This window comes from Corvus kubaryi, unplaced genomic scaffold (genome assembly GCF_017639235.1).
Source record: "Corvus kubaryi isolate FWS band 111438036 unplaced genomic scaffold, C.kubaryi_AGA036_p1.0 76, whole genome shotgun sequence".
NCBI classification, from domain to species: Eukaryota; Metazoa; Chordata; class Aves; order Passeriformes; family Corvidae; genus Corvus; species Corvus kubaryi.
In genome coordinates, this window is record NW_024582063.1 from 7,473,076 (window position 1) to 7,496,769 (window position 23,694).

Consider the following 23,694-nt stretch of genomic DNA (forward strand, 5'->3'; position numbering starts at 1 on the left):
CGAGCCAGTTGAGATGGGAAGTGATATGAAGATGTGGAAAAACCTGAGTTGAATTGATTTTCCTTCTCTCTCTTTCCCCCACCTTTTTATTTTTTTTGTTTAATGAGAAAAGAAAAAGACAATTATTTGTGTTTATTAAGGGACCTTAATACAAGTCCTGAGGGACAGACCACAAAAGAGTGAGGGCTCACATGTATTGCTGGTTTTGCTTTCTTTTGTGTTTTCTAAATGAAGAGAGAGAAAAAAATTTGCATACTTTCACCATGTTGACAAGTATCTGTAGCTCAGTGTGCTAAATATAGCCAGGGAATATGTACAGAAAGTACATAAGCATTAGTAGTGTGGCATTACAGAAGATGTTTTCAGTATACCTGCCCACCAGTGTTTGCCTGACATGACTTTTGCTTACCCCTAAGAATTTTTAGTGCCAAGCACTAATTCTGCTTGGTTTCAATTCTTTCTTGATGAACAAATGCTCAGGATTATTTTACTGTTGAGGCCTGTGAGGCCTAGGGTAACATTATTTTGGTACATTGGTGACAGTAAGGCCAAAAAATTGCTTCAGGCTTACCTTGAGCAGCAAAAACTTTTTTTCCATTCCCCCCATGATGCGAGCACTTGCCATTGGAGATGTCTGTCCTCTTACTCACCCCCACTCACTTGGATTACCATTTGGTCAAAAGAAACTTTTTTCTTCTTACTTTGAAAGAACACATGTATGCATTTGTTTCAAATTTGGGACATCATAATTCATGCCAGACTCGACAGATTTAAGAGAAATGAGAAGAGAGTTAAAATCTATTTTGTACAAGTGCACTAGAGATATTACCTCTATTTTTTCACAAATACCCTTGTAAACACACGTTGTAATTTTTCAAAATATGCAAGCTTCTAAAATATGCCCACCCTTGCGTATCAGATAAGGGTGTGGTAGCACTAGAAAGCATATGGGATAAATTTCTTTTTGTTTCTTTTATGGAGGAATGTAAGAGGCATTTGCAGAAGCTATTGTGAAATTTTCTTCAGCACTAGGATTGGTTATTGGTGTCTTTTTAAAGTGTCGTTGGGTTCTATTGGCTGCTGCTGCTATAAATTTGAACACATGAAGTGATGGCAACCTTTGCTTCTACAAACACTAATGAAAGTTTAAGGTGATTAATAGTCCTTTGACTTGAGCCTTTGTATAAAACCCCTCAATTGTTATAAACACATGTGCCATTATAGGCTTAATCCAGAATGAATGATTTTCCAGCACAATTAGGTAAATCTCCAAGTTATCAGTTCACCTGGCTGATTAAGCTCATTGAAATACCCTTGTGCACTAACTTGGAAATAGTTTGACTTTGCTAATATTGAAAAATAAGCATGAAATGGTATAAGCAATAAATAAATATGCCTTAGGCTTTGGCCACAATTTAAGGAGGAAAAATCTTTGGGAAAAGGCTGGAAGCATGATATTAACTGGGTTTGGTTTGATATTTGGACAAAGAAATCACTGCTCTGAGCTGAGCAGAGAGATAAGCGCCTTGACTTGCAATAGATTAAGAGCCCTGCATTGGTTAGAACAAACCATGTTTGAGACTCTCCCCAAGTGCCGCCACGTTTAGATTTAAGATTAACTGCAGCAGAATGGTGGAGCGGCTGTTTGTTTTATGAAACAATCACTAATGACATTAAACAGACGGTGCCCCTTCCAACACGATTGTTCATTTGCGATAAACTGAGAGAAGCCCACAAGAGATTGGAAAAGAAAACTCTTAAGTGCTTCATTTTCAGGCTCTTACAATGTCCTATCGGAGGTGACAATTAGTGAAAGAGAAGAAGAATCTAACTCCTAACACATTTAGAAATTTTCTTTTTTTTTTTTTTTTAATTTTTGGAGAGGAGGGGATTGACGACGACAAAACAAATAATTTGTAAATATTAGCTTCACTCTATCTTTATGCCAAGGAGCTGCATGGTAATAATATAATGACAAGGTTTTCTATGCAGACTTTTTCTAATTCTCTCCCTCCCCTTGCTTCTGTCAGTGTGAAGCCCACACTAAGCATTAACACTATTAAAAAGAGTGTTATCTATTAGTTCAATTAGACATCAGACATTTATTTTCCAATGTATTTGAAGACTGATTTGATTTGGGTCCAATCATTTAAAAATAAGAGAGCAGAGCTGTGTACAGAGCTGTGTACAGATATCTGTAGCTCTGAAGTCTTAATTGCAAATTCAGATAAGGATTAGAAGGGGCTGTATCTCTGTAGACCAAAGGTATTTGCTAATACCTGAGATATAAAAGTGGTTAAATTCAATATTTACTAATTTAGGATTTCCACTTTGGATTTTGATTAAGCTTTTTGGTTGAAAACCCCACGTTATTAAGCTGTGATGAGGGAAAAAGCAACTCTTTCATAAGCCTCGCTTTAACGCCTTATTTCAAATAATTTATTTTGGACCTTCTAAAAGCTGCTGCAGTACTTCATTTAGAGGGAAAAAAACCCCCGCAGTAAAACAAACAAAAACATTGTCCAATGCTTGTTGTAGCATTAAGCTTTTGTTTTGTACACAAAGAAATATATTAATAAAAAGTGGTTTAAAATGCTTATTACTGAGATGGTTTGTTTTGAAACACAGGCTTTTTCACAGCAGTTTTTACACTTCATTGTGTACTATGAAAGACACGCTAAGTAGAGGTTGTCAGGTTCCCATCTGAAGTAGACTACTGCTGTGGAATGGAGCCATTTATGATGCCACTCAAGCAGGACTAATCTAGACTAGATCTCTTATAAATAACCAGCCAACAAAAATACCAAATCATTCTCTCTTTCTGATTGAAGCGGGCAGAGTCGCTGTTTTAAAGAGCGGGAGATGCTCCTTATGAAGACATATTGCAAGAATTAGTGAATCCCCTGAATGTAGTTGCCCAGCAAACCTCAGCCTCCTGGAGGAATCAAGACAAGTTTCATATAGATGAGATTTTTTGAGATTCGTGCTTTGTTTTTCAGGCTATCTTTTGATAGAGAGGTTCTCTCTGGTTTTGTTTTTGAGTTATTGACTCTGACTGTTGTAAATCTCCTGTTGTAAAACTTCACACTGTATGTATGTTCTAACCTGCTCTAAGTGGTCTCCCCACATGGTGTAAATGTTGGTTTATGAACCCTGCCTTCTCCAGACAGGGTTCCTGAGATCACATCCTCCTAGCAGGGGATGGGCTAAAACTGCCTTTTGTGTTTCACATGTGTTTTGGCAACATGGTGCTCAGTCTTCCAGTCCTTATTTACATGACTGGTCCTTCTTATGAATAATTGAACTTCTGTATATTGCTCATGGAGAGGAAAAAAGACAAACCACTTAAAAGTCATGTCTTCCCATGTGGAAATATGTTCCTGCTTAAAAGGAAGGATATTCGTAATTTTTGGAGGCTAGAGCGACTTTTCTGTGTTTATGTTTAGGCATCAGGAGTATGTAATTATTCTTAAAATAATAATTCTGCATTATTGACCAGAAGGACTGGGAAGGTAAGTAGAATACTTTTGGCTCCAAGGATATGCTCAGCAATTTGCTGATTAACTTGCCCCTTGTTTTGAAAACTACCTCTTGCTTTAGGGACTCATAAAATATGGCAGGCACCGATTCAGTGCCCCGAGTCTCTCTGGTACAGAATGCAGCCAGCACTGGTGCTGGTGTCACTCACAGCACGCCTTTGCCATGCCAACACCTATGCTCTTCACTCTTTTGGAGGGAAAACCCTTGGTGAGAAGTAATCTCTGAACCAATGGTTATTCATTTGTGCTGTTAAGGAGTAAGTGAGGTTCAGTGTTCACCTGGTTTTAAGGCTAGAGAAGTTTTGTCAAGTTTACTTCTGTTTCCGTCGTCTTGGATTTAGGTTTTTGCAAATTTCAGATTGGCTATTAATATATAGCAAATAAATTTACCTTTTATTAAAGAACCAGGACAGAGATCAAATAATTAGTTATAGAAAAACTTGAAGGATGGATGTTAATAAAATGCAAGAAATGGCATCTGTAGTATTTTCAACAGTAACATTTATAGGTAATTCTTTGTTCTGTCTTTGTACTAGATTAAGTATCTGAATTAATTCCATAAAGATGACTTAAAGGTTCTGTAAAAATCATTATGTGGGTGACATATTAATGTTTTATAGGACTTTGGATGTTTTCTGGAAGTTGCTAGTGTCTGAAGAGTTGTGCATATAACTGTAGTTTAGGTATTTCCTAATGCATCTTTAAGCCATGTTGGTTAGTGTTCCTGGCAGGTCAATAATAAAAGGAAAATAGTAAAAATTATCTTTCTGGAATTGTTGCTTGATAAAGGTATTTTCTTATTTCATCTGTCTCTAGATTAGTTTTGTGCTGGTATGAGTGCATTCTCACTCTATTGAAGCAAATCCTTTCAAGTCTGAAGCTGGTGATGTCACAAGCAATAACATTTGGCCCAGTGTAGTTATAAGCATCCATCAAATAAAAACCGTGGACTAAGAACCAGTAAATTCTCATACCTGTATTGAGGTGCACACACTATTTTCTGATGTGGAGAATGACAGGAAAATAATATTGATACTGTTACTGAGAAGACAGACAGGACAATCAGTTTTGACATGGTGGACAGCACCTTGGGGAAAGTGTAGGGGTGGGGTAAAGTAGAAGAGACAAGTTATACCATGTGTCCTTCAAAATATTTGGAATCTGTGGTTTTGAGATATAGCAGTTTTGTGATAAACTTTCCTTTTTATGACTTAGGGGAAAGAGGAATGCTAAAGGCAGCATAGTTTCTGACCTAGGTTAAGACTCTGAGCAATGGCTGTGAGACAGCCAAGTGTGACATCCAGGGTGATAGTAGGGGTAGTGCTTGTTGCTGAGCTGCTGAAGGCTGGGCAAAGAAAATAGACAAGTGATAATAAACAGAATCTTTATGCATTTTTTTTTCCTGAGTTTAACATTTGTATAGAACCTCTCTGATAAAACGGCAATGAGTTGCTCAAAATGGTTCCTTAAAATAGAGTCCATCAAAGGTTCCCGTCCTAATCCTACTTTTAAACATTTCTCTTTTTCAGGTACTCTATATATGTATTATCTGTCTGTGTATTTCTACGCCTTTTGGCCTACTGCAGTTTCGTTGCGTACAAAATGTCTTAGGGTCCGTGGCTCTCTTGTTTACATTTTAGCATAGAAATAAGCAAGAATTTGTCTGTCTCCAGTGCCAGAATATGCTCTCTTTTTTGTTGGGCAGCGTCACAGATACTCTTTGTGTCTGGCTGTTACTTGTCTCTCAAGACAGTCAGTAAGACACAATTGAGTGTCATCAGTGTGATAGCACTTAATATAATATGCTGAATTGGAATGATAATCCCTCATAGCAAGGCTTGTATTTTACCTGTTAGTTTGCAATGTCTCTTACGACTGCCTGAAGTAAATGGAGAAATATGCAAAGGCCAGTCTCTTCAGAGGCACAAAAAATAAAGATACAAAAGGCAGAATGCTTGTGTTAAAGGTCATATTTAAAAAGAAAAAACAAAGATAAACAAACAAACCGAACAACATAAACCCCTTTGAAGTTAGGGAATAATCTTTTGACGTCAGAAAACTCCAATGAGGGTTGCTTGAATAACATGTAGGCTTTTGACCTTTACAGTATAGTCAAATAAAGAACATCTAGTACTTGCATTGACTATTCAGATCTGTGGCCAAAAAGTCTTTAAACGTTCCAGATTGGAAGGTGGCAACTCATTATATTTCAGGCTGACTTGAGACAGAAATTTGAGTTATTTTCCCTAATGGTGCGTGTCTTGCCTTTGTGGTGGAAGTAACTTGAGTCCAGCTTTCAGATTTGAGCCTAGCAATTAACATGGTATTAAAGCTGTCTCATTTGACTTGGACAAGATGCTAATATCTGAAAATCTGCTAGAGATCTTGGTAGCTTTGAAAAGCCGATCCACCTCTTCTAAAATTGAGGAGTCAGAAATTAAGCCACGTAATTCATGACGATTTTTCTGTCCGCAGTGTGAACTTGTTTCATTTTTCAGTAGTTTCATAAATACTGAAACTACTGCATCAGACTATTAGTATTTCTTATGTGTCTCCATATAAGTTACTCTGAGCTAATCACAGTGCATTTACCAATTTTTCACAATGTTAGCAACAATCTGTTAGTTGGTGTCTGGTATTTAAGTCTCTCTTGCCAAAGTTTCAATCTCCAAGGCTGAGAAATAAATGTGGTTCTTTGAATAGCAATGAGAGAGACTGGTAAGCATTTTAAAAAAGGTAGACAGGGTTCAGCTACTAGTATTTTTAACAAAGTTTTTATCTTCTTGATATTTATTCTGGGGGAAAAGGCTGAATTGTTTTCTGAATGGGTGTTTCTAGTGCTTGTAGAGAAAAGGTAGTTTAAGGTGCAGAACCATTCTAATATACTTGCTCTGCATCTTTTATTGAAAGTACCACTTTCAGCAGCTGCATCTTTCCAGAGCTAAGTGAAACTGCTTAAAATACTTCAGTGGTGTAAGATTCCCTGATAAGCCCTTCTAACTTAGAGCTTTCAGGTGGTGCCCCAGGAACTCCCAGTTACTGATGTCACTAGCCAGTATTTCTGCATTAGATTGCTGGGAACACAGGCAACACACGTTAAAGCATCCTTCAGCTTCCTCATTTATCAGTGGAATCGCTTTACCTTCAACTACTGTACACGGCCATAGGTAAACAGAGAAGAATGTGGTGAGAAAGTACACAGGAGAAGGATTTATACGAGGAAAAGTTGTGTCTGCTTTGTTCAATGAACAAAAGAAAATAACGCTTTGAAAGGCTGCAAGTATTAGTGCGTTATTATCACATCTTACTTTCTGCAGGCAAAAAAAAACAAAGGAAGAGGAAGTTTAAAGGACAGAAAGAACTTTTCTGAGAGACAGAAATCCTCTCTCTACTATCTACGTATTTAGCATAGATGATGTGGTTTGTGTGCTACAAGTACCACAGCTATTTTGTCTGTCTGGGCGCGTGATGCGTTTGCCAGATTAGAAACATTAGTGCCCTCTATTGTTCATCAGAGAACTGCAAATATTTTTACAGATTATGATCCTTATTATCTTTCTTGGTATCAAACAGATTTTAACAAAACCCACGCACAATATAAAGGCATACTTCTGTAAGCTAAACTGCTTCTTCAAGTAGAGTGCATATGTTTTTTTCACTCCCTCAACATTCTGCTACAACTTTCTCTGCTATATGAAATGCAATAAAATAAATTATAACCCCCACTAGGGGAAAATATCTTGAAATACCTATAGAAATAGATATTCTTTTTGCTCACATATTTGCTGACAAGTTCACTTCTTTCTGTGTGTATTTTTTTAGTAGCAAAGATATTTTTAATCAAGCCATTCTCGGGTCTGAAAAGAAAATGTTTTGAAATAAATATTGCCTATTTTTTCCCTCAAAATTGTGTTTTATTTCAAGAAATTGGACTTTTGTTATTTTTATAGGCTAGCAGAAATATGAGAGAGTGTAACTTTTCATAAGAACAATAGAAAAATAACGTGGCCAAGCTGTGGTTGGTTTGTTTTGGTTTTTATTTTTTTTTTACTACATTAAAGTGAACTGCAAGAATGACAACTTCATTCAAGCAGATCATTTGGAATTACATTAAACAGCTGCTATTAAACAGCTGACAACAAAGGAGACCATTTTGATCTCGACAGCAGAGAGATTCGAGCAGCATGCTCCCTCAGTGATGCTATGAAGAACACATTGTGCTCTTGTATACCAACACGCAGTGTACTCCCCACTGTGCTTGTTGCCAAACACCGTTTTTTCAAATCACTTTGTATTCAGTCAGGGATCCGGGAAGTCCAAATCCAGCCAGACAAATGCAGAACAGCTTAGTTGAAGCAGCTTTAACAGGTGCCATCAGCACAGACTTGTCGAACCAGAGAGACAAGGCAAACAGCTATGAAGTGGTGGTCAATAGGGTGTGGATTTGCCCCACTGCACATGATGGCACAGGGTACTAAATAGCTTTGTTGGCACAGAGGCTGGCTTGTGGCACTTGGGTAGAGGGGAGGGAATGTGACAAGAAAAATACGTGGTCACTCCTTACAGACAGAGCCTGCTAGACTTTTATGCTCACGTTAATTTGTTCTTCTCAGTCATGCCAGACTCTGAGTGGACCAGAATAAAATGAGCATACCTGTAAAGGGATAAATGCAATGAACGTAGGATTGATTTAAGAGGGTGCTTCCCATGCTTGAGATAGTTGACTGAAGGATGAGGAATAAAATAAGAGTGGAGATAATTGGATGGGTTCTTGTCTTATGCTGTCCTTGTCTTTCAGGGTACGAGAGGCATCCCTTCATTATATCACTGTAATCTGCCATTGCTTGTAATATGCCACGTGTTGCCCACAGAGTTGTGTTACCTCTTCCCAGTGTGGAGCTGTCCTGCACTTTCAGTGCTTTTTCAGCCATAACCTTGACCCACTCCTGCTGACCTTCTTCTGGAGGTGTGGATTTTTTTTCAGGTGGTGTAACAGTGACAGGAAATAGGTTACAATATTTAAAGCAATTGTTTATTCTACTATTTTCCTTAAGTAAGGACATTGTGTAGTGGTCTCTGAATACAAAGGGACATAGTTGATCAGTGGACTAGAATATGTTTTACTGCCTTCTAGCAAAGGAGGGAAAATCCAGCAAATGACCTGGCAAATGTTCAAATTTGAATTTCAATTTGAAATTTATTGTTTGCAATATTGGAAAATATGAAACTTTAGCCCCCTGAGAAATTTTGCAAGGCATTAAACTAAATTTTTCTGTTAGCCCCTTAGTTTTTGTTTTATATCTGTATTAACCTCAAAAATTCTTGTCACTTTCACAGAAATTATGTGAAAGAAGATGTGAAAAGTTGTCAGATGTGGCTCTACCAGTCACAGAACCATTTTGCAGGCTTGTTTTAAAGAATGTGTAGTATTGGTAAGGACAGAAATTATAAGCTTTGCATTAGAAGATGCTTAGCTGGGCCAGAAGCTGCACACTTTGTCCGGTTTACTGTAAGAAAAATTCTACTTTTATTTTGCTATCACACTAATGATTGGTAAAACCAGGAAGGTGGCCTGGACAGAAGTGTTTAGAAATAAATGATTGTGAGGAGTGTCTGTCCTCTGTTCCTTGTCACACAGTATAGAAAGTAGTGAATTGTGTTCATATTGGATGTGTGCACTTCCACTGTAGAAGAAATTGAATTTAAATGGGATGGTAGTCATGCTGGACTGTGTATCTTGAGTTTAAAAAATCCTTGTATGGAAACTTTTGTACTGCACTTTATGCAAAATAATTCAAGCTACATTGAATATGAGTTACCTCATTGGTCAATTCTTCCCCTTGTTTCATCATATCTCTAACCTGCACTTGTCCCAGGAACTGTCTGACCTGAAAATTGTTGTCATACATGTAATTTGTGAATTCTCATCAAGTTAGCTCTCTCCTTGCTAAGTTAGAGTCTTATGATGTTTGTATGTTTGTGGAATTGAGTGTTGTCCTTAAAGGCAGTGGTTCTTGGCTGGGAGCAGGTGAACCCATCCTCTTAGGCTCAGCCTCAGGGGAGAGGCTGTGCCTCCTCCCTGCTCAAGGCAGCAGAGATGGGTGGAGTTTTTCTCTCAGTCTTTGCAGAAAGCCAGCTAGATATTTCTGATTTACTTCTGACTCGTTTTCTGCTGAGCCCAAGATGTCTCTTTTTGTGAGCTGGATTACATTTAGTGAAACACAAGTCTGTATTGACGTGAAAAGAAAGCACGTACTGAAGTCAAGCATTGGATATCCACATTTACAGAGGTCTGACTGCATGTTATGTCCAGCACCATGCAATGTCTTGTACATTTATTTTTAGCCAATGAGGAAAAATCCTGTAGAGATGTCATGAAAACTCAAGTAATAAGCAAATAAAAATCTTAACGAGATCAGGCTGAAAAAGTCTAAAGCAGCCTTGTTTCTTTACGTGCTTCGAGTAATTTGTCTTTAACTGATACATATTCTTCTCAACATACAGCTCAGTGTTAAGGAGCTGACATTCAATAGCAAGCCACAAGAAGGCTGAAAAGGCAGCATCATGAATAGCGAACTCTCTCTTGGTTTCCTTGACACCTGCATAGTGCATACTGCCAACTATGATAAATGGAGCAGAAATATAGACACTTACTAAAAAGATGGAGCAGAAGTTAAAGGCTGGAGTGAGAGACATAGAAAGATGTATGCTTGATCTCACTTGGAAAGAGAAACAAATGGGTAGGGGAGCAAGTGAAGTTGAATGACATCTTGAAGACAGGAAAGGACTGAGGCTGAAGTGGCAGGAGGCCAGCAAGAAGAGCAGATGGGAGGTGGGACAAGTTTATTACCAAAGAGGCCATTGGATGGTAACAGTGCACATACTGCTAGAGAAACAGATGAGGTGAGCTGATAATTTTTCTGAATTCTATCTGAACATGTCTCCTATTCAGATTCCTCATTTCTTGAACTTGGTATACTTTTTGGGAAACTTCCCTGGCAGATGGAAGAAAACTGTGCCATGTGATGCTCAGAAAAGCGATCATCAGAGAGACAGAGCAGGAGGGGGGAGCTGAGCTGTGTTCCAGAATATTTGAACTTGTGATCCAGAATATTTTTGTAAATGGGAAGTATTGTGTTTGTAATTCTAAACTGTTGCCCCTGGAAGAGAAAAGTAACATTAGAGAAGCATATTTTAATAAAGCTGAATTGGCCAGAACAGTTCTTCCCTTACTGCAGGGATTGGACAAAATATACCATGTTGTTTGGCTTGAGTGGCCACTATTGTCTTACAAATCTTGTGTAAATTGACAGATGAGTGAGTCTGACCTGATGCTGGGAAAAAAACCCAACAAACCAGCTGACCTTGTAAAAGCCCCAAAGAGCAGAAGAAATGATGTTTTGCCTGCAGGGCTCATTAATTAGTTGAATTTCTCATCTAATCCTTCTGGGTCAGCTGTGTTGCTTAGCCTACTCCAGAAGGGACAGGCTTGTAGAAACCATCACGACAGGTATCTTCAAGATGCAATACACAGGCATAAACTATGTATACATTCAGCAAGGTATATGCTACAACTTCTGTCCTTGCATATTAATGAAGGGGTAGAAGTAAGGGGTTATTTTCGTTTGGATAGTTACAGCAAGCTGGATAGTTACAGCAAGCCTTTTACATGATCTGATTTGAGATTAAAATAAACCTTGGACCAATCTGTGGAAAAATGTTTTCCTTGGTTTCTTTTCTTTACTCAGCTACCACATCTCTCTCCCCAGCTACCACATCTCTCTCCCATCTGTACTAATTGTTGTTTTAATAAATCAACAAAAACAAGTAGTTCCAACAATGTAGAAGTATGTGAAACCTCATAGTGTCTCTGGCACTACAGTCTAGAAAAGTGTTTTAAAATACTGACATATTAGTAGCAATTATTTAATTCAGTCCTATGCTTTAGTTTGATCACAGTAAGTGTAAGGACTAACTTTTGCTCTGCACTGCACCATATGCAGATGCCTTGTATGAAGTTTGCTCGTATGCCTGCACAATTAAAGGTAAAAGTGATCTGTCACCTTGACAGAGTTTGAGGGATCTGCAGTGCTTTAGGAGGTGTGATTCCAGGACGATGTTAGTTTCATACCTTCTTGGCAATAAAGCCATTCTTGGTGCTAAGGATAATAAAAGTTGGCTGTTCCCTTATGAGCACTTGAAGAGCAGAATGCACTCCAGCCTCTTGCTCCAACTCATGCAAAGGCAACAACCACAGAAGCTTTTGTTGCATCAATATTAGTAAAATTTAAAGCAATGGGCTGCTTTAAGGAGCTTTGGGTTTCCTTTGAATCTGAGTAAGTGTTCTGCGTTCCTCACTGCCTCTGTGCTTAACTGCCTTGTTTTTTGGCAATAGTAATATCATTTTATGTTAACGTGATGATATTCATGCCTGTAAATCTTCAAAACTGTGTGAGTGAGGAAAAGATAGAGCATCACTACTCTTTGCAACCACCTCTAGGGAGAAATTCAGCATTTGTTCAACAGCAAAGAATAAACTTACCTGGAAGTTCAGGACAATTAAAGTATAAGCTAGCAGTTTAAAATTTCTTATGCTATGTAAAAGGTATATTGTGCTTTAGGATATACTATTTGGGACAAAAAGAGGTACACTCTCCCACTTCCCTCTCCATGCTTGCTACCCCAGATTACTTCTGCATATACAAATAAACATCTGGATAACCCTCTTCACAATGAAGTTTCTCATACTCGAGATTGAGGCCTATTTTGTTACCCTGAGTATTTGAGAGCAAGAGCGAGAGGGACAAGGAGACAGATACAATGTGTAAGTGTGTGTGTGTGTATATACATATATATATATAGAAAAAAAAATAATATATATATATATATAATGTAAATCCAGACTAAAGCCAAAGTGTCTACAGAACCATGTCACTGTAATTTTTTTTCCTTTCTGTTTAAAGCCCTAGCCTGTATTATAGCTGGCTTAAGTCCTGTCATAACACAAGTTTGATCTGGAGGTTTCAGCTTTTGCAGGTTTCTTCGTGTCTTTTCTAACTTTTAAACCAGACGATATTAATTTTGAAGGAATTAGCCGGAAATTTCCTCGTAGTGCAATGAAATGGCATGAGTTAGCTAGCCTAGCTGCTAAAGGTTTTCTAATGAAAACTAGGGTGATATGAAATTTTCCTGATAAAAGGATCTGTAGGTTTCATCTGCTGTATTAAATGCCAGCCTAAAAGGGACGGCGGGAGACCCAAATTGTTGACTAGATATTATCTACTTTTACATTCCGGGGACACTCCTTTACGCTCCAAACAAAGCCTGAAAATCTGGAGGGTTGGCACTATTTTCTTCCTTGAGGCTGGCGAGCTCCTTAAGAGTCTCGGTCGCATTTTCTTGTATTTTATTGTTAATTCTCTTAACAGGCTCCTTTTCGGATGCCATGCGAGGGTGTCAGGCTGTGGCGTGGCCAGGTGTTTGTGTGACCGCCATCCCCCCAGGGCCGGGGAGGGTTGGGGGGGGGACACCAGGAGGTGTTGAGTGCTGAATGTTAAGCTCGTTCCTTTGTATGGCTTAGAAATCTCTGTTGTCCGGAATTGTACAGATAAGGCAGACCCATTTGCTTCATTGTCAGGCAATGTAGCTGAATAGAAATGCAAATGTGACATAAGGGGACTGCGCTGGGGAGGCGTTTGCTGTTACCTCCTCTAACAGTGTTCCTGGCTGTTGGAAAATTCCTGCAGAATCCAAAGGGTGTGGGGGGTTTAAAAAAAATTTTTTTTTCTTTTTTTTAATAATTACCTACAGGTTCTAGGGAAGATTATTCTAAAGAAAATACCTCTCCCTTGCTGATGCTTTTATTTTTATGCAGTGGAACGGCTGGGTTTTAACTCCCTTATCAAGAGCTGCATGCACTGCCCAGACTAAATTGGGAGCATCTCCACACTGTTTGACAAATAGATTTTTTGTAAACTGATTTAGCCTTTTCATTGTTTGCATTTCATTATATAGCAGACTTCATGTCACAAAATCGGTATTCATTCAAAATAGAGAATTTAGAGATAGGACTGTAGCCAGATAAAAAAATATTGCACAGCTCAGGTCTATTAACCATAGAATAATAGCAAGTCAGTGATCCAAGGGGTAGTTCTTCTGCAGGGAAGGGCTAACATAACTGAGGTCAGGAGTCAGACCTCAGGACTTCAAATGTGGCTGTCACCAGATTTACAAGTAAATCTACTGGGAAAACAGGGAAAATGAAGGGACCTTGCAGGATAAGGAGAGAGAAAGGCAGCCCAGCTCTTTCATCTTATATCTCAGGCTTCTCAGTGGATGAAGAATAAAAGTCTGATTTGCTTAAGTGCTTCACTTTATTCAAAAACTCCAAGTTGCATCTTCCAAAGCATGATTCAAGGATCTAAATCAGGTTTAGATAATTTATTTAGAAAAGTAACATTAAAAGAGATCCTATTCTTGTTTTTCTGCCAAATTCATTATTGAATAAAAGACTGTTAGAATTCTGAAAATATGTGTACTAAATTCAAGCAGTGCTAAAGAATGCAGATATGGCCTTTAATAACACTGGAGAAGTTTATGTTAATGCCTTGGGAGCAAATAATCTGAAGTTGGACTAAACGGGTCAGTAGGAAGACTGAGTTGCAACTTTTCCTTTTGATATTTTATTTCTGAGAGCCTTTCCAATTTTTTAAGCCTATTGTTTCCTTGACAATATTAGAGAAATTCTTATCTGTCTCTTAACAGTCACATTGTAATGGTTGCATGCAGAAATTGCTTTAGATTTTCTTGCCATAACAGCTCCCTGGCATTATCCTTCTGCTTATAAACTGCAGTTCCTTTGGACACAGTCCTGGAAGGGTTCAAATCAGGTAACAGCAAGGGTGTTCCCCAGGAAATCAGTATTTCATTTTGGGTAGTATTGTTTGAACTCAGGCTCAGATAAGTTGTAACCATATTATTCTGGGTTACCTGGTCAGTAAAGATACTGCATTATGGCCCTAGTATTAGATCTGTTTCCTAGATGCACAAAAAATGGACGTACTTTGAGGAATTAGGTAATCAGGAATCTGTTATACAATGTTAAAGCATTGTAGGTTATCAGGATTCTGTTCTGCACTGCTGAGGTACTGAGTGGGGTTTGTGTGCTACTCAAGTCAACATGCATTTGATTGAGGAAAGAATGTAAAATCTGGCTGTCACCTGGAAGCTCTGTAAGCTTGGAGGGACAAAATTAATAAAGTGGCTTCTAACTAGAATGAAAGATAGAGACATTCTCTTCTGTATGCATGTGTTGGTTCAGCTTACTTTCTTGTCACCTACTTTTTGTGTGTGAAGACATGTAGGTAACCAAGAGCCTATAGTATAATACATTTACATGTGGTTTGTGTAGGTATAGGCACACACAGAGATATATCTGCAGTAATTGAACCAAATTGTTTGTGATACAAGTGTCAGAAGTGCAGTAAGTCTAAAGGCTGTACTTTCTGGATCATTTCACACCTTGAGTGACTGCTTTAGCAATGAAATATTGACTAGATCTCCTTAAAAGTCATACTGCTATTTTATTGTTTTATTCAGCATAATCAGAATCAAATAATTATAATTCTTACTTTTCCTTTTTTATCTGTGAAAGACAGAAGTTTATGTCATAGGCAAGTTTAACTCGATTTCTGGAAATGTAACACCTGAAATGGGGGCAGAGCTGGTGGGAGGCAAAACCAGCCTAATATGAAAACTTAAATTTGCATGTTTCTTAAAAAATGAATTAAGATATAAATTCAAATTTGCAAGTAAATGAATTAAGCTGAAAGAGCATATGCATAACGTTTACACCTTAACCATTATAAGTGGAGCTAAATCTATTGATTTGAGATTGAATAATTGAGCAGGGCTAACTGTCTGGTCAATAGAAGTGAAGCTGCTACAGGACAGAAACAGAGTTTATAATAGAAGGCTTCAGCTGCAGAAGGATGTCATTATGATTATATGCTGTCATTTGATCATACTAATAGATCCAGAAAAAATATTTTAATTGTAATAATGTCAGTTAACACAGGTATTTTTGTTAGTGTGACTCTTATGTATTGTATTAATGATGTTAATGTTCCCTTAAATGTTAGTGTGCAAGTCTAATGGTGATAGCAGGATTGCTGCACTTGTGTTGGTGTGCACTGGCATCTTCTTGGTGGGCGTTCTAAATCTCCTACCCTCCACTAAGTGGAAAGGAATATAGCAATGCTGAACAGCATCTCAGTGCAGCCTGACACATCAGATCTTGGACTTTCAGGGGGCTGGAGATGAAGGAGCTGGGAAAAGAGCAGTCGGTGGTGAATTCCACTTTTCTTTCAAACCCCTGGAACCACACAGTTACCATCTGGGAGCTGTATATCCCTGATAACCTTTCTTTTAAGTCTCTTTGTCTTAATGGTTGGGAGAAGTACAAGGAGTTCTTAATGTCTTCCTAGGCACACAAGTGTGTGTCCAAGAAATCATGTAACCTGCAGTCTAATTATGCCCCTAAACAAAGTTTACATTTTCGAGTGCTCAGTCAGTCAGCTGATACAGGCATTTGAAAAAGGCACGTATACTGAAACAATCAGAATTCTGTTACTACAGGGACAGAGTCCAGTGGCCTTCATGGAAGCCTCTACCTATTTTAGATCTTGGTGTCTAGAGATAAGAGTAGCTATTACTTTATGGGGAGGAAGGATTTGTTTACTCTTGAGCATCTGAACTCAGCCTTTGTTACCAGTGGTTTCAGAGCTGTTAATTTCCCATGGTGAAAGCTCTTTTCACCAGCACAATCAGGTTATCCTGAGCTGAGGATGTTTCACTAGTCTCATTTGTCTCCAGTATTAATTCTGTGCCAAATTCTTGCTTCCTAGGTCAGTGAAATGTTAGAGAATCTCACCTCGATCTTAGCGAGAACAGTTACAGGCTGCTTTATTATATTGAATTGTTCCTTAATAGTTATGGATAACAGGACAACCATGTAGAAAGTCCCTACTTGATAAACAGATTGGGGGTTTGTGACTTTCAGTAGTTAAAATAGATGCCTTCCTGAGGCTGGTATTTATTGTAGCTAAACTGTGTTTAATTTAGTGTTCCTTGCACCTTTAAAAAGTGCAACCCCTTTAATCTATTGTCTTTAAAAGCATGTATTAGATGTCAGACAACATAAAGGCAGTATGTAGAGATAACCCTCATGTAAGTGATGGTTCCAGTCATCTAGTGTATGGATAAAAGATTTCCAAGGCTATGTTACTTGGCAGTTCAACATGATCTTAGCTGTTTGTTAATCAGAGAACACGAGAAGAACAAAGGATGGAGAACAAAAATGTTGAAAAAAAAGTGTTGTATAGCTAGAAGATGTACAGTGGGACAAGTAACACGGGGGTAGGATTGGATAAAGCAGTTATGGAAACAATGAGCCGTAAGAGGGCAAAATTTGTTTCACTTTGTTTCTTGTGACTTGAGTTTGTTGGTAAAGGGGATAACATTTTGTATTCAGGCAGAGAGCATGTTCTGTAAATCTCTTCAGTTACCCGTTCCCTGGGTGTCGCAATAGATTAAGTCGCTGTGTGATGATATGACACCGCCATCACTCGTCTTCCTGGGATATTGCTGGAGGCAACAACAAACCTGTGTCTTTGGCACATGTGAAGGAATTTAGTGCTTGAGGGGTTAAATTACACAGGCTCCCCTGTGGATCAGCTTATGCTTGGACAGTAATAATAGCAATAACATTAATAATAAAAATGCCAGAGTGAAGGGAGTGGAGGGGGAGCAGGGGGAGAAAAAGGCAGAAGAGTGATGGAAGATGGGCTGGGACGGTCGGGGGTGGGGGAAGGCAGGCTGGAGGATGCGTTTTGTACAGCAGGTGTCCCAGCTCCACGTCAGATGTCGTAGGAGCCTCTGCGACATGGACATGCCCAAATAGATGGCACAAAAGCTTTGAGGGTGGTTGGTGGCTCTGTGCGTGTCTGCGCTCTTGCTTCAAGCCATGATATCCTAGGGCAGTGTAACAAGCAATTCGTGTCAGCTCACAGTAAAGATTATTGGTGTTTTCACTGGGGAAATATTTACACTCCATCTTCTTCTATTTTTAGCGCTTTGAGCTTGCAGTCAGGTAGAAGGGCAGGTGGGGGAGCGGGAAGAGACCCATTGAGGGACACGTCTCATCCCTCAATTAGATGGAGCTAAACCCCTAATCTTGCTTAGGAATAGCTGCTGATGCTAAGTTTTCTTCTTTCCCTTCTGGTTTAGTGGGATATTCCATTTCACTGCAGTATAGGTGATAGAATGGGATGTCAACTGGAATGTTTTGATTCTAACAGAAAGCATAAACGCATTTTAAGGAAGGTATTTTTACATAGGTGAGGCCTCCAGAAAGAAATCCACCAAAAGGTAATATAAGTGCAGAATAAAGTATTGGGGATTTTTGTTTTGTTTTGTTTTTTTTTTTTTTAATTCCTGGGTAGAAAAGCCATCACAGTAAAAGACAGCAATTTATTGCATTGCTGGGGAAAAAAAACCAAAAACCAAACTAAAAAAACAACAAACAAAGAGAGAAATTTGAATTTGTTCTCTTTCAGATTTGTTGTTTATAATAATAGTCCTTCTAGTGAAAAGGGCTAATTTACTCTTTCTATAGGAATATTTTAAGTGTGATTATCATAATATCACAGCTGCTGAAAAGGTCTAAAATAGGGCATTGACCTTGAACGTGTTCCTGCGTTTAGTATGTGGTGCTTAACATTCAAGAAACAATACAACTGCAACTCATTTATAAATGTATAATCTCAAAATGTTAACTCTTACTCTGTAAATACATGCCACAAGGATTGTAAAAAGCTTGCAGTATCCCATGAAGTACATGTGGTATTTTATCAGTGTAAATATGTATAAGATTTTCAAGATTTCTGCTGGGAATACTCCATAACTAAAGTAAGTTTTCCCTTTGGTACTGCACTAGTTTATGATTTAATTTTTACTGACATTCCACCAGTCATATTATTAGCTTCACAAAATGAAAGTGAAATAATCCTGTATTAATTAAACAGAGCAACTGAATTCCCTCAGTCATCTTATCCTTGGCTGTCTGAGACAGTAATGCACTTCAGTTTCTCTGAAGAAACTTACACTAAAAAAAGAGCTTGGGGTGATAGTGAGATATCCATATTGAAGTGTGTGCCTGAATTTTCTTTAGGGAGGAGACCTTTTTTGGTGGGTGACAGGCAATGTGCGTGCGGTTCCCTTTTTCTGTTTTTTTGTTTTTTGGGGTTTTTTTTCTTTTCTTTTTTCCCTTTCTTTCATTTAGTCAGAGGCTTTGGAAAAGGTGTTTTGTCAAGAGAATAATACTCATTTATAGCAGTGTGAACAGATTCTATTCTGTACCAGTGAAAGCAGTCATTTAAATACCCATACCCATGCCCTTGAAAATAAAACAAGGAGAAAATATGGAGTATTTATTTGAGACCAGATAAATTGAATGTAGTTCAGTAACATGGTAAGGCAATTGCTGTTATTTCACAGAGATATTTTTTATATGCTGGAACTGAGTGTAGCAGCAAAAGCTGAAAGCCTTGCTCCGTGTATTTGTGAACACACTGTGGAAAAGTTCTAAGGAGCATCAGAGATTGTGTTGTGTGAGCTTTTTTCCCTAAGATCAAAACAAAGAGTGATTAATGGTAAATACAGACTGAAGTAGCAGATGGCTTTTAAGTAATAATAACTTGACAGCGTTTGTCCAACTATGTTCAAACAGGTGAGCAGAATTTTGAACTTTTGAGGCATTAGTGTTTTTAAAAACTCATTAGCAGCATATCCAGGGGTGCACCAAGTGCCTTCCAGTGAGAAGCACAAAAGAGAAGTAGACAGTGGCAATACTGTTCTAATGTAAATATCACTGTAGCATAGAGTGAGATCACATCTGAGTTGTGCTTCTTTAGTCAGTGATTGTGAATAAAGAGAAGATCACATATTTGATGACACATCAGTATTTATTTCAAACTCTTAACAATATGGTATTTTCCAGCTGGACTTTGAATAAGGTTCCATAGTGTATTGCGAATTTCTGTCTAAAGTTAACAGTATGCTTGTTCCCAAATAAATCCTCAGCAGCTACCAGACTTTCACATTCTTGCTGCTTCCCTGCTGGCTTAAGCTTGTTGCTCCTTTTGGTAAATACACATTTGACACAATGCACTGTGAGGCTTCTGTGAAGTGCCACTGAACCTTATTTCAGTTGCCTTGAGTGGTTGTGCTTTAAGAATCTGGCCCTTCTGATGCCTTGAAATGTCTGTAGTATTTAGATGTGAAGATGCTTAAAGATGTACTGTTTGGCACACAGGGAAAATTAGATGCACAGAGACATGGAAATGGAGATGCTGCTCAGCAATGCCCCTTGACTGGTACAGGCACTCCTGACGATTTTTCCCTTCCCCTCTCTTGATTCCATTACCACTGTTTCATATAGACTCCTTGTGGTAAGATTTTGCACTGTACATTTTGATAAGTTATTGCAGATGTGTGTTTGCATGCACGTTGTTATTGTGTATTCCCTGACAAAATTCAGTAAACTGATGCCTGGTTTACTTTTTTCCCTCCCCTACTACTGCTTTTATTTATTTCTACAGAAGAGCTTAAAATGAAGCTACAGTTAGCCCCAGTTTATTTGCTGCTGTAATCTCTTTCTTATCTTGTTTTTTTTTTTTCCTCCACTTTCCCCAAACTGATCTGTAACTGTGAAACCCAAGTTCAAGAATGTAGCTGGAATTCCAGGCCCCAGTCTGGTGGAGGTGACACTTTCAGTCCCTGGGGGAAGAAGCCAACTGCTTTGTTTATCAACATGCAAAGTACAGCACAGTATTTCTGGTTCTCCAAGAGGCAGCACTGGCAGGGCAGAGAGCTGCTTGCTTGGATGAAAGATGCTTGATAGAAAACTAGCGATGGCTCACAGAGGGAGAGGAAAAATGCATTCATTATTTGGGAGTGTAGAGGAGGGTGGGGGACAACAAGCTCACAAGGTAGTGGAAACTATGGGAATGTGAAAACGAGGGCTTACAGGAAGACAGACCATGACAGAAGGAGAGACCATCGTGTTTCAGCCCCTGAATATAAAATCTCAGGAGATAGTGAACAAAAGTAGGAATGAAGCTAACCTGTGCTTTGGTAGGTTTCAAAGTGGATTAGCTGTCAGATTTTAAGGAAGGTGTATTCCAAGGAATGTAATACAGAAAAGTGACCATATCAAATCACACATTTACAGGGATTCATTTATGGGTGATTTTTATGTAAGAAAAAGACATACACATGTACTGAAAGCATTTTGGAATAAAAAATATTGAAAAATAGATATTTTGGGTATAAATTTATAAACAGACATACTCATGTACCAAATCTACACACAGATATTCAGTACAAACAATGTATTTGTATGTTTTGCTCATGTGCACATGTAAATCAGTTTATAAGACTTGTATTTTGAGTATATAGTCATACAGATAACTATACATAAAGACATCATATTCAAGTTCGATTTGATTCCAAAATCTACATTTATCAAGTTGTTACTTAAAGAGGATGTTCTAACACAGTAACATGATTTAATGCCTCTCGTTTTAAAATTTGGTAAAAACTGCTATTTTTTTTTTTTTGTCCCTGATGTTTCTACAAAGTATTTAAATTTTACTCTGTATTTCAAAGCTTTTTAATTCACTGCTCACAAGCAAATTTACATCTTAATTACAGAGATCACATTTAACAATATTGACAGCATAATGCTACTGGTAATTAAGCTTTTACTACCTGCTTTTATATACAGTGGTCTGAGATGTAGTTTTGCTGTGTGAGTTCTGATTCCTAAAATTGCAAATATTTATACCAGTTTCGTAGGAAGCAGGCCCAGTCTTCACATAAGGTTAAATACAGAACACTGGAATCTCTTTGCTGTAAACATAGACAAACATGTCTATTGAACCTATATATGTTGGAATTTGGTCCTGTTTCTGTATTTTTTTTTTTTTTGCGTGTGTGTAAAATGCTGTGAAACAGATCTGGAGAGGGCATTTCTGTTCCCATTTGTGAATGGTATTACTGCACTCTAGGGTTCGCACTGATTTGTTTTGATCTAAAAGACTGCCAATTGCATCATGTTAGGGCTCCAGTCACAAAAGATCTTATAAGAGTTGAGCTGCATTCTAAGAAATTACTGTCTTTCCAGTGTTGGTTTGGTTTTTTTTCTGGAGAAAAACAGCCTGCATCTGTTTTCACTGGTAGGGGCAGAAACGCTTTGAACCTGGAAAATACGTATGGTGCTTTAGTTGTAATATTAAGTAAAGGTGGTAGCTTTTGAAAAAAAAAAAAATCATCCCATATTCATTACCGATCCTTTTAAAAATGGGATATATGCATGTGTTTCAGTGCAAACAGTGTCCCTAATGTCCCTAAATTTGAATATGGTCCTAGTGTTGGAACAAGTTTAATCAGGAATTTTTCATATAACCAGAGAACAACTCTGAGCTGGCTGTAAGCAGTGTTTTGCTGGAACCCGGCTTGGTGATGTTTATGCAGGCTTGCCTATAGGGCTATGTGCTTATTGTCCCTTTAGTTCAGCAAAACTTACTTTACAAAAAACCCAAACCCCCAAACACTGTAGAGGTCTAGGCACTCTCTCAGATTTACTAATGCAGAGCTATTCTAGTGCAGCCCTTATCTCATTAAAATGAGGCAGGCTGAGTTGGTACACTAATCCCTGCACACTAACAGAGAAAATTGATCAGTTCTGGATCTTTTCTCATTTCTAAATATACACATTTAAACATCCAAATATTCGCACAGGGACACATGCCTTATATATATACACACAACCCCCCCATGTTACGATGGCGCTATAACCTGTATAGGAACACGCATACCTGTATTGGCTCCCAGTAGCACCCATTATGTTAAGGGCTGGAATTGAGTGCTCGTTTTGTTAGGAACGTATTTTTTCTTTCTTTTTTCTTTTTGTTTTTAACTAAGTAGAAAAGGAACCTTTAATTTTTAAATAGGAAATTATATATCTCTATATTAGATAGTTGTTATAATTTTTATATGTTTTTATGTATGCTATCATATATACATAGTCAAATTCCAGCCCGCTCCCCCTCCCTTTTCCCCCCAAAAGTAACTCGCACGACAATGAAAAGTTGAGTTACCCAGAGGCTTCGGCAGGCTGCGCTTGGCGTTATAATTATTTGTTTTTCCCCGGCGCCGAGCAGTTCCAAAGGTTAGGGAAGCGGCGTTCAGGAGAGCGCGCCGGGAGCCGAGCCCGGCTGCCACCACAGCGAAACGCCACGACCGGCGGCGGCGGCGCAAACTTCATCCTCTACCTTTGCGCGCAATCCTTAACCGGGAGCCTGCCAAGGTACCTGCCGAAGTTGGGGCCGGGCGGGAAGGGAAGGCGGGCGGGAGGGAAGGAGGGAAGCGGAGCGGGCAGCCCCCGCCGGTCGGTCCGGCGGCGCGGGCACGTCCGCGGGCTCTGCCCCGGCCGCCGCCGCCGCCTCAGGCCGCTCCCCCGTCCCCACCCTCTACCTGCCGCTCGCCCCGCGCGCCGGGCCGCCCCGGCGCCCCTGGCCCCTGATTGGCCGCGGCCCCACCAATCGGCCGTCCCCCCGGGCCGGGGGGATGCATATGTACAGCCCTGCTGCATATTCATGAGCTCCGCGCGGGGCTTTAAGTCCTTGATTAGGCGCGCGGGCGAGCTTTTGGTCCCCGCCCGCCGCCGCCGCCGCCGCCGCCGCGCCCGGAGCGCGCCCGTGCCAAGTGCGCGGCGCTCGGCCACGGAAACTTTGCTTTCACCGCGGGGGCGCACGGAGGATGGTCGCCGGGCGCACATGGATTCGGTAGAACTTTGCCTGCCGGAGCCGCTCTCCCTGCACTACGAGGAAGAGTAGGTACCGCTCCCCGCCCCCACCCCACCGCCGCACGCCGCCTGCCCCAAAACATGACAGGCGCCTAAGACGCCCCTGCAGGTAACGCTGCGCCGCGGCCGCGGGCGGGAGCCGGCCCGGGGCGCTGCGCGGCCGCTGCGAGCCGTGGGGGGGGGGGCCGAGCGGGAGGCGCCCGGCGGGAGCGGTGCTGGCGGCGGGCA

At 39.6% G+C, this 23,694-nt stretch overlaps 1 protein-coding gene and 1 long non-coding RNA gene across 7 annotated transcripts in view; one reads left to right on the top strand and one right to left on the bottom strand.

Moving 5' to 3' along the window:
* ESRRG (estrogen related receptor gamma) overlaps positions 1-23,694 on the top strand; it is a 342,923-nt gene that overhangs the window by 157,166 nt on the left and 162,063 nt on the right. Inside the window, exon 1 of one of the 6 annotated variants that reach the window (XM_042051848.1) lies at positions 23,298-23,493. The exons of the other annotated variants lie outside the window; for them this stretch is intronic. Within the exon in view, the coding sequence (XP_041907782.1) occupies positions 23,438-23,493 (56 nt within the window). The 5' untranslated portion in view covers positions 23,298-23,437. Of the gene's footprint in view, positions 1-23,297; positions 23,494-23,694 lie in introns of those variants that run through there. 6 annotated transcript variants of the gene reach the window in all.
* Positions 19,543-23,081, bottom strand: LOC121675973. The gene is made up of 2 exons (XR_006020303.1): positions 22,760-23,081; positions 19,543-21,858 (listed from the first exon to the last, which is right to left on the bottom strand). It is a non-coding gene; the product is annotated as an uncharacterized LOC121675973 (long non-coding RNA).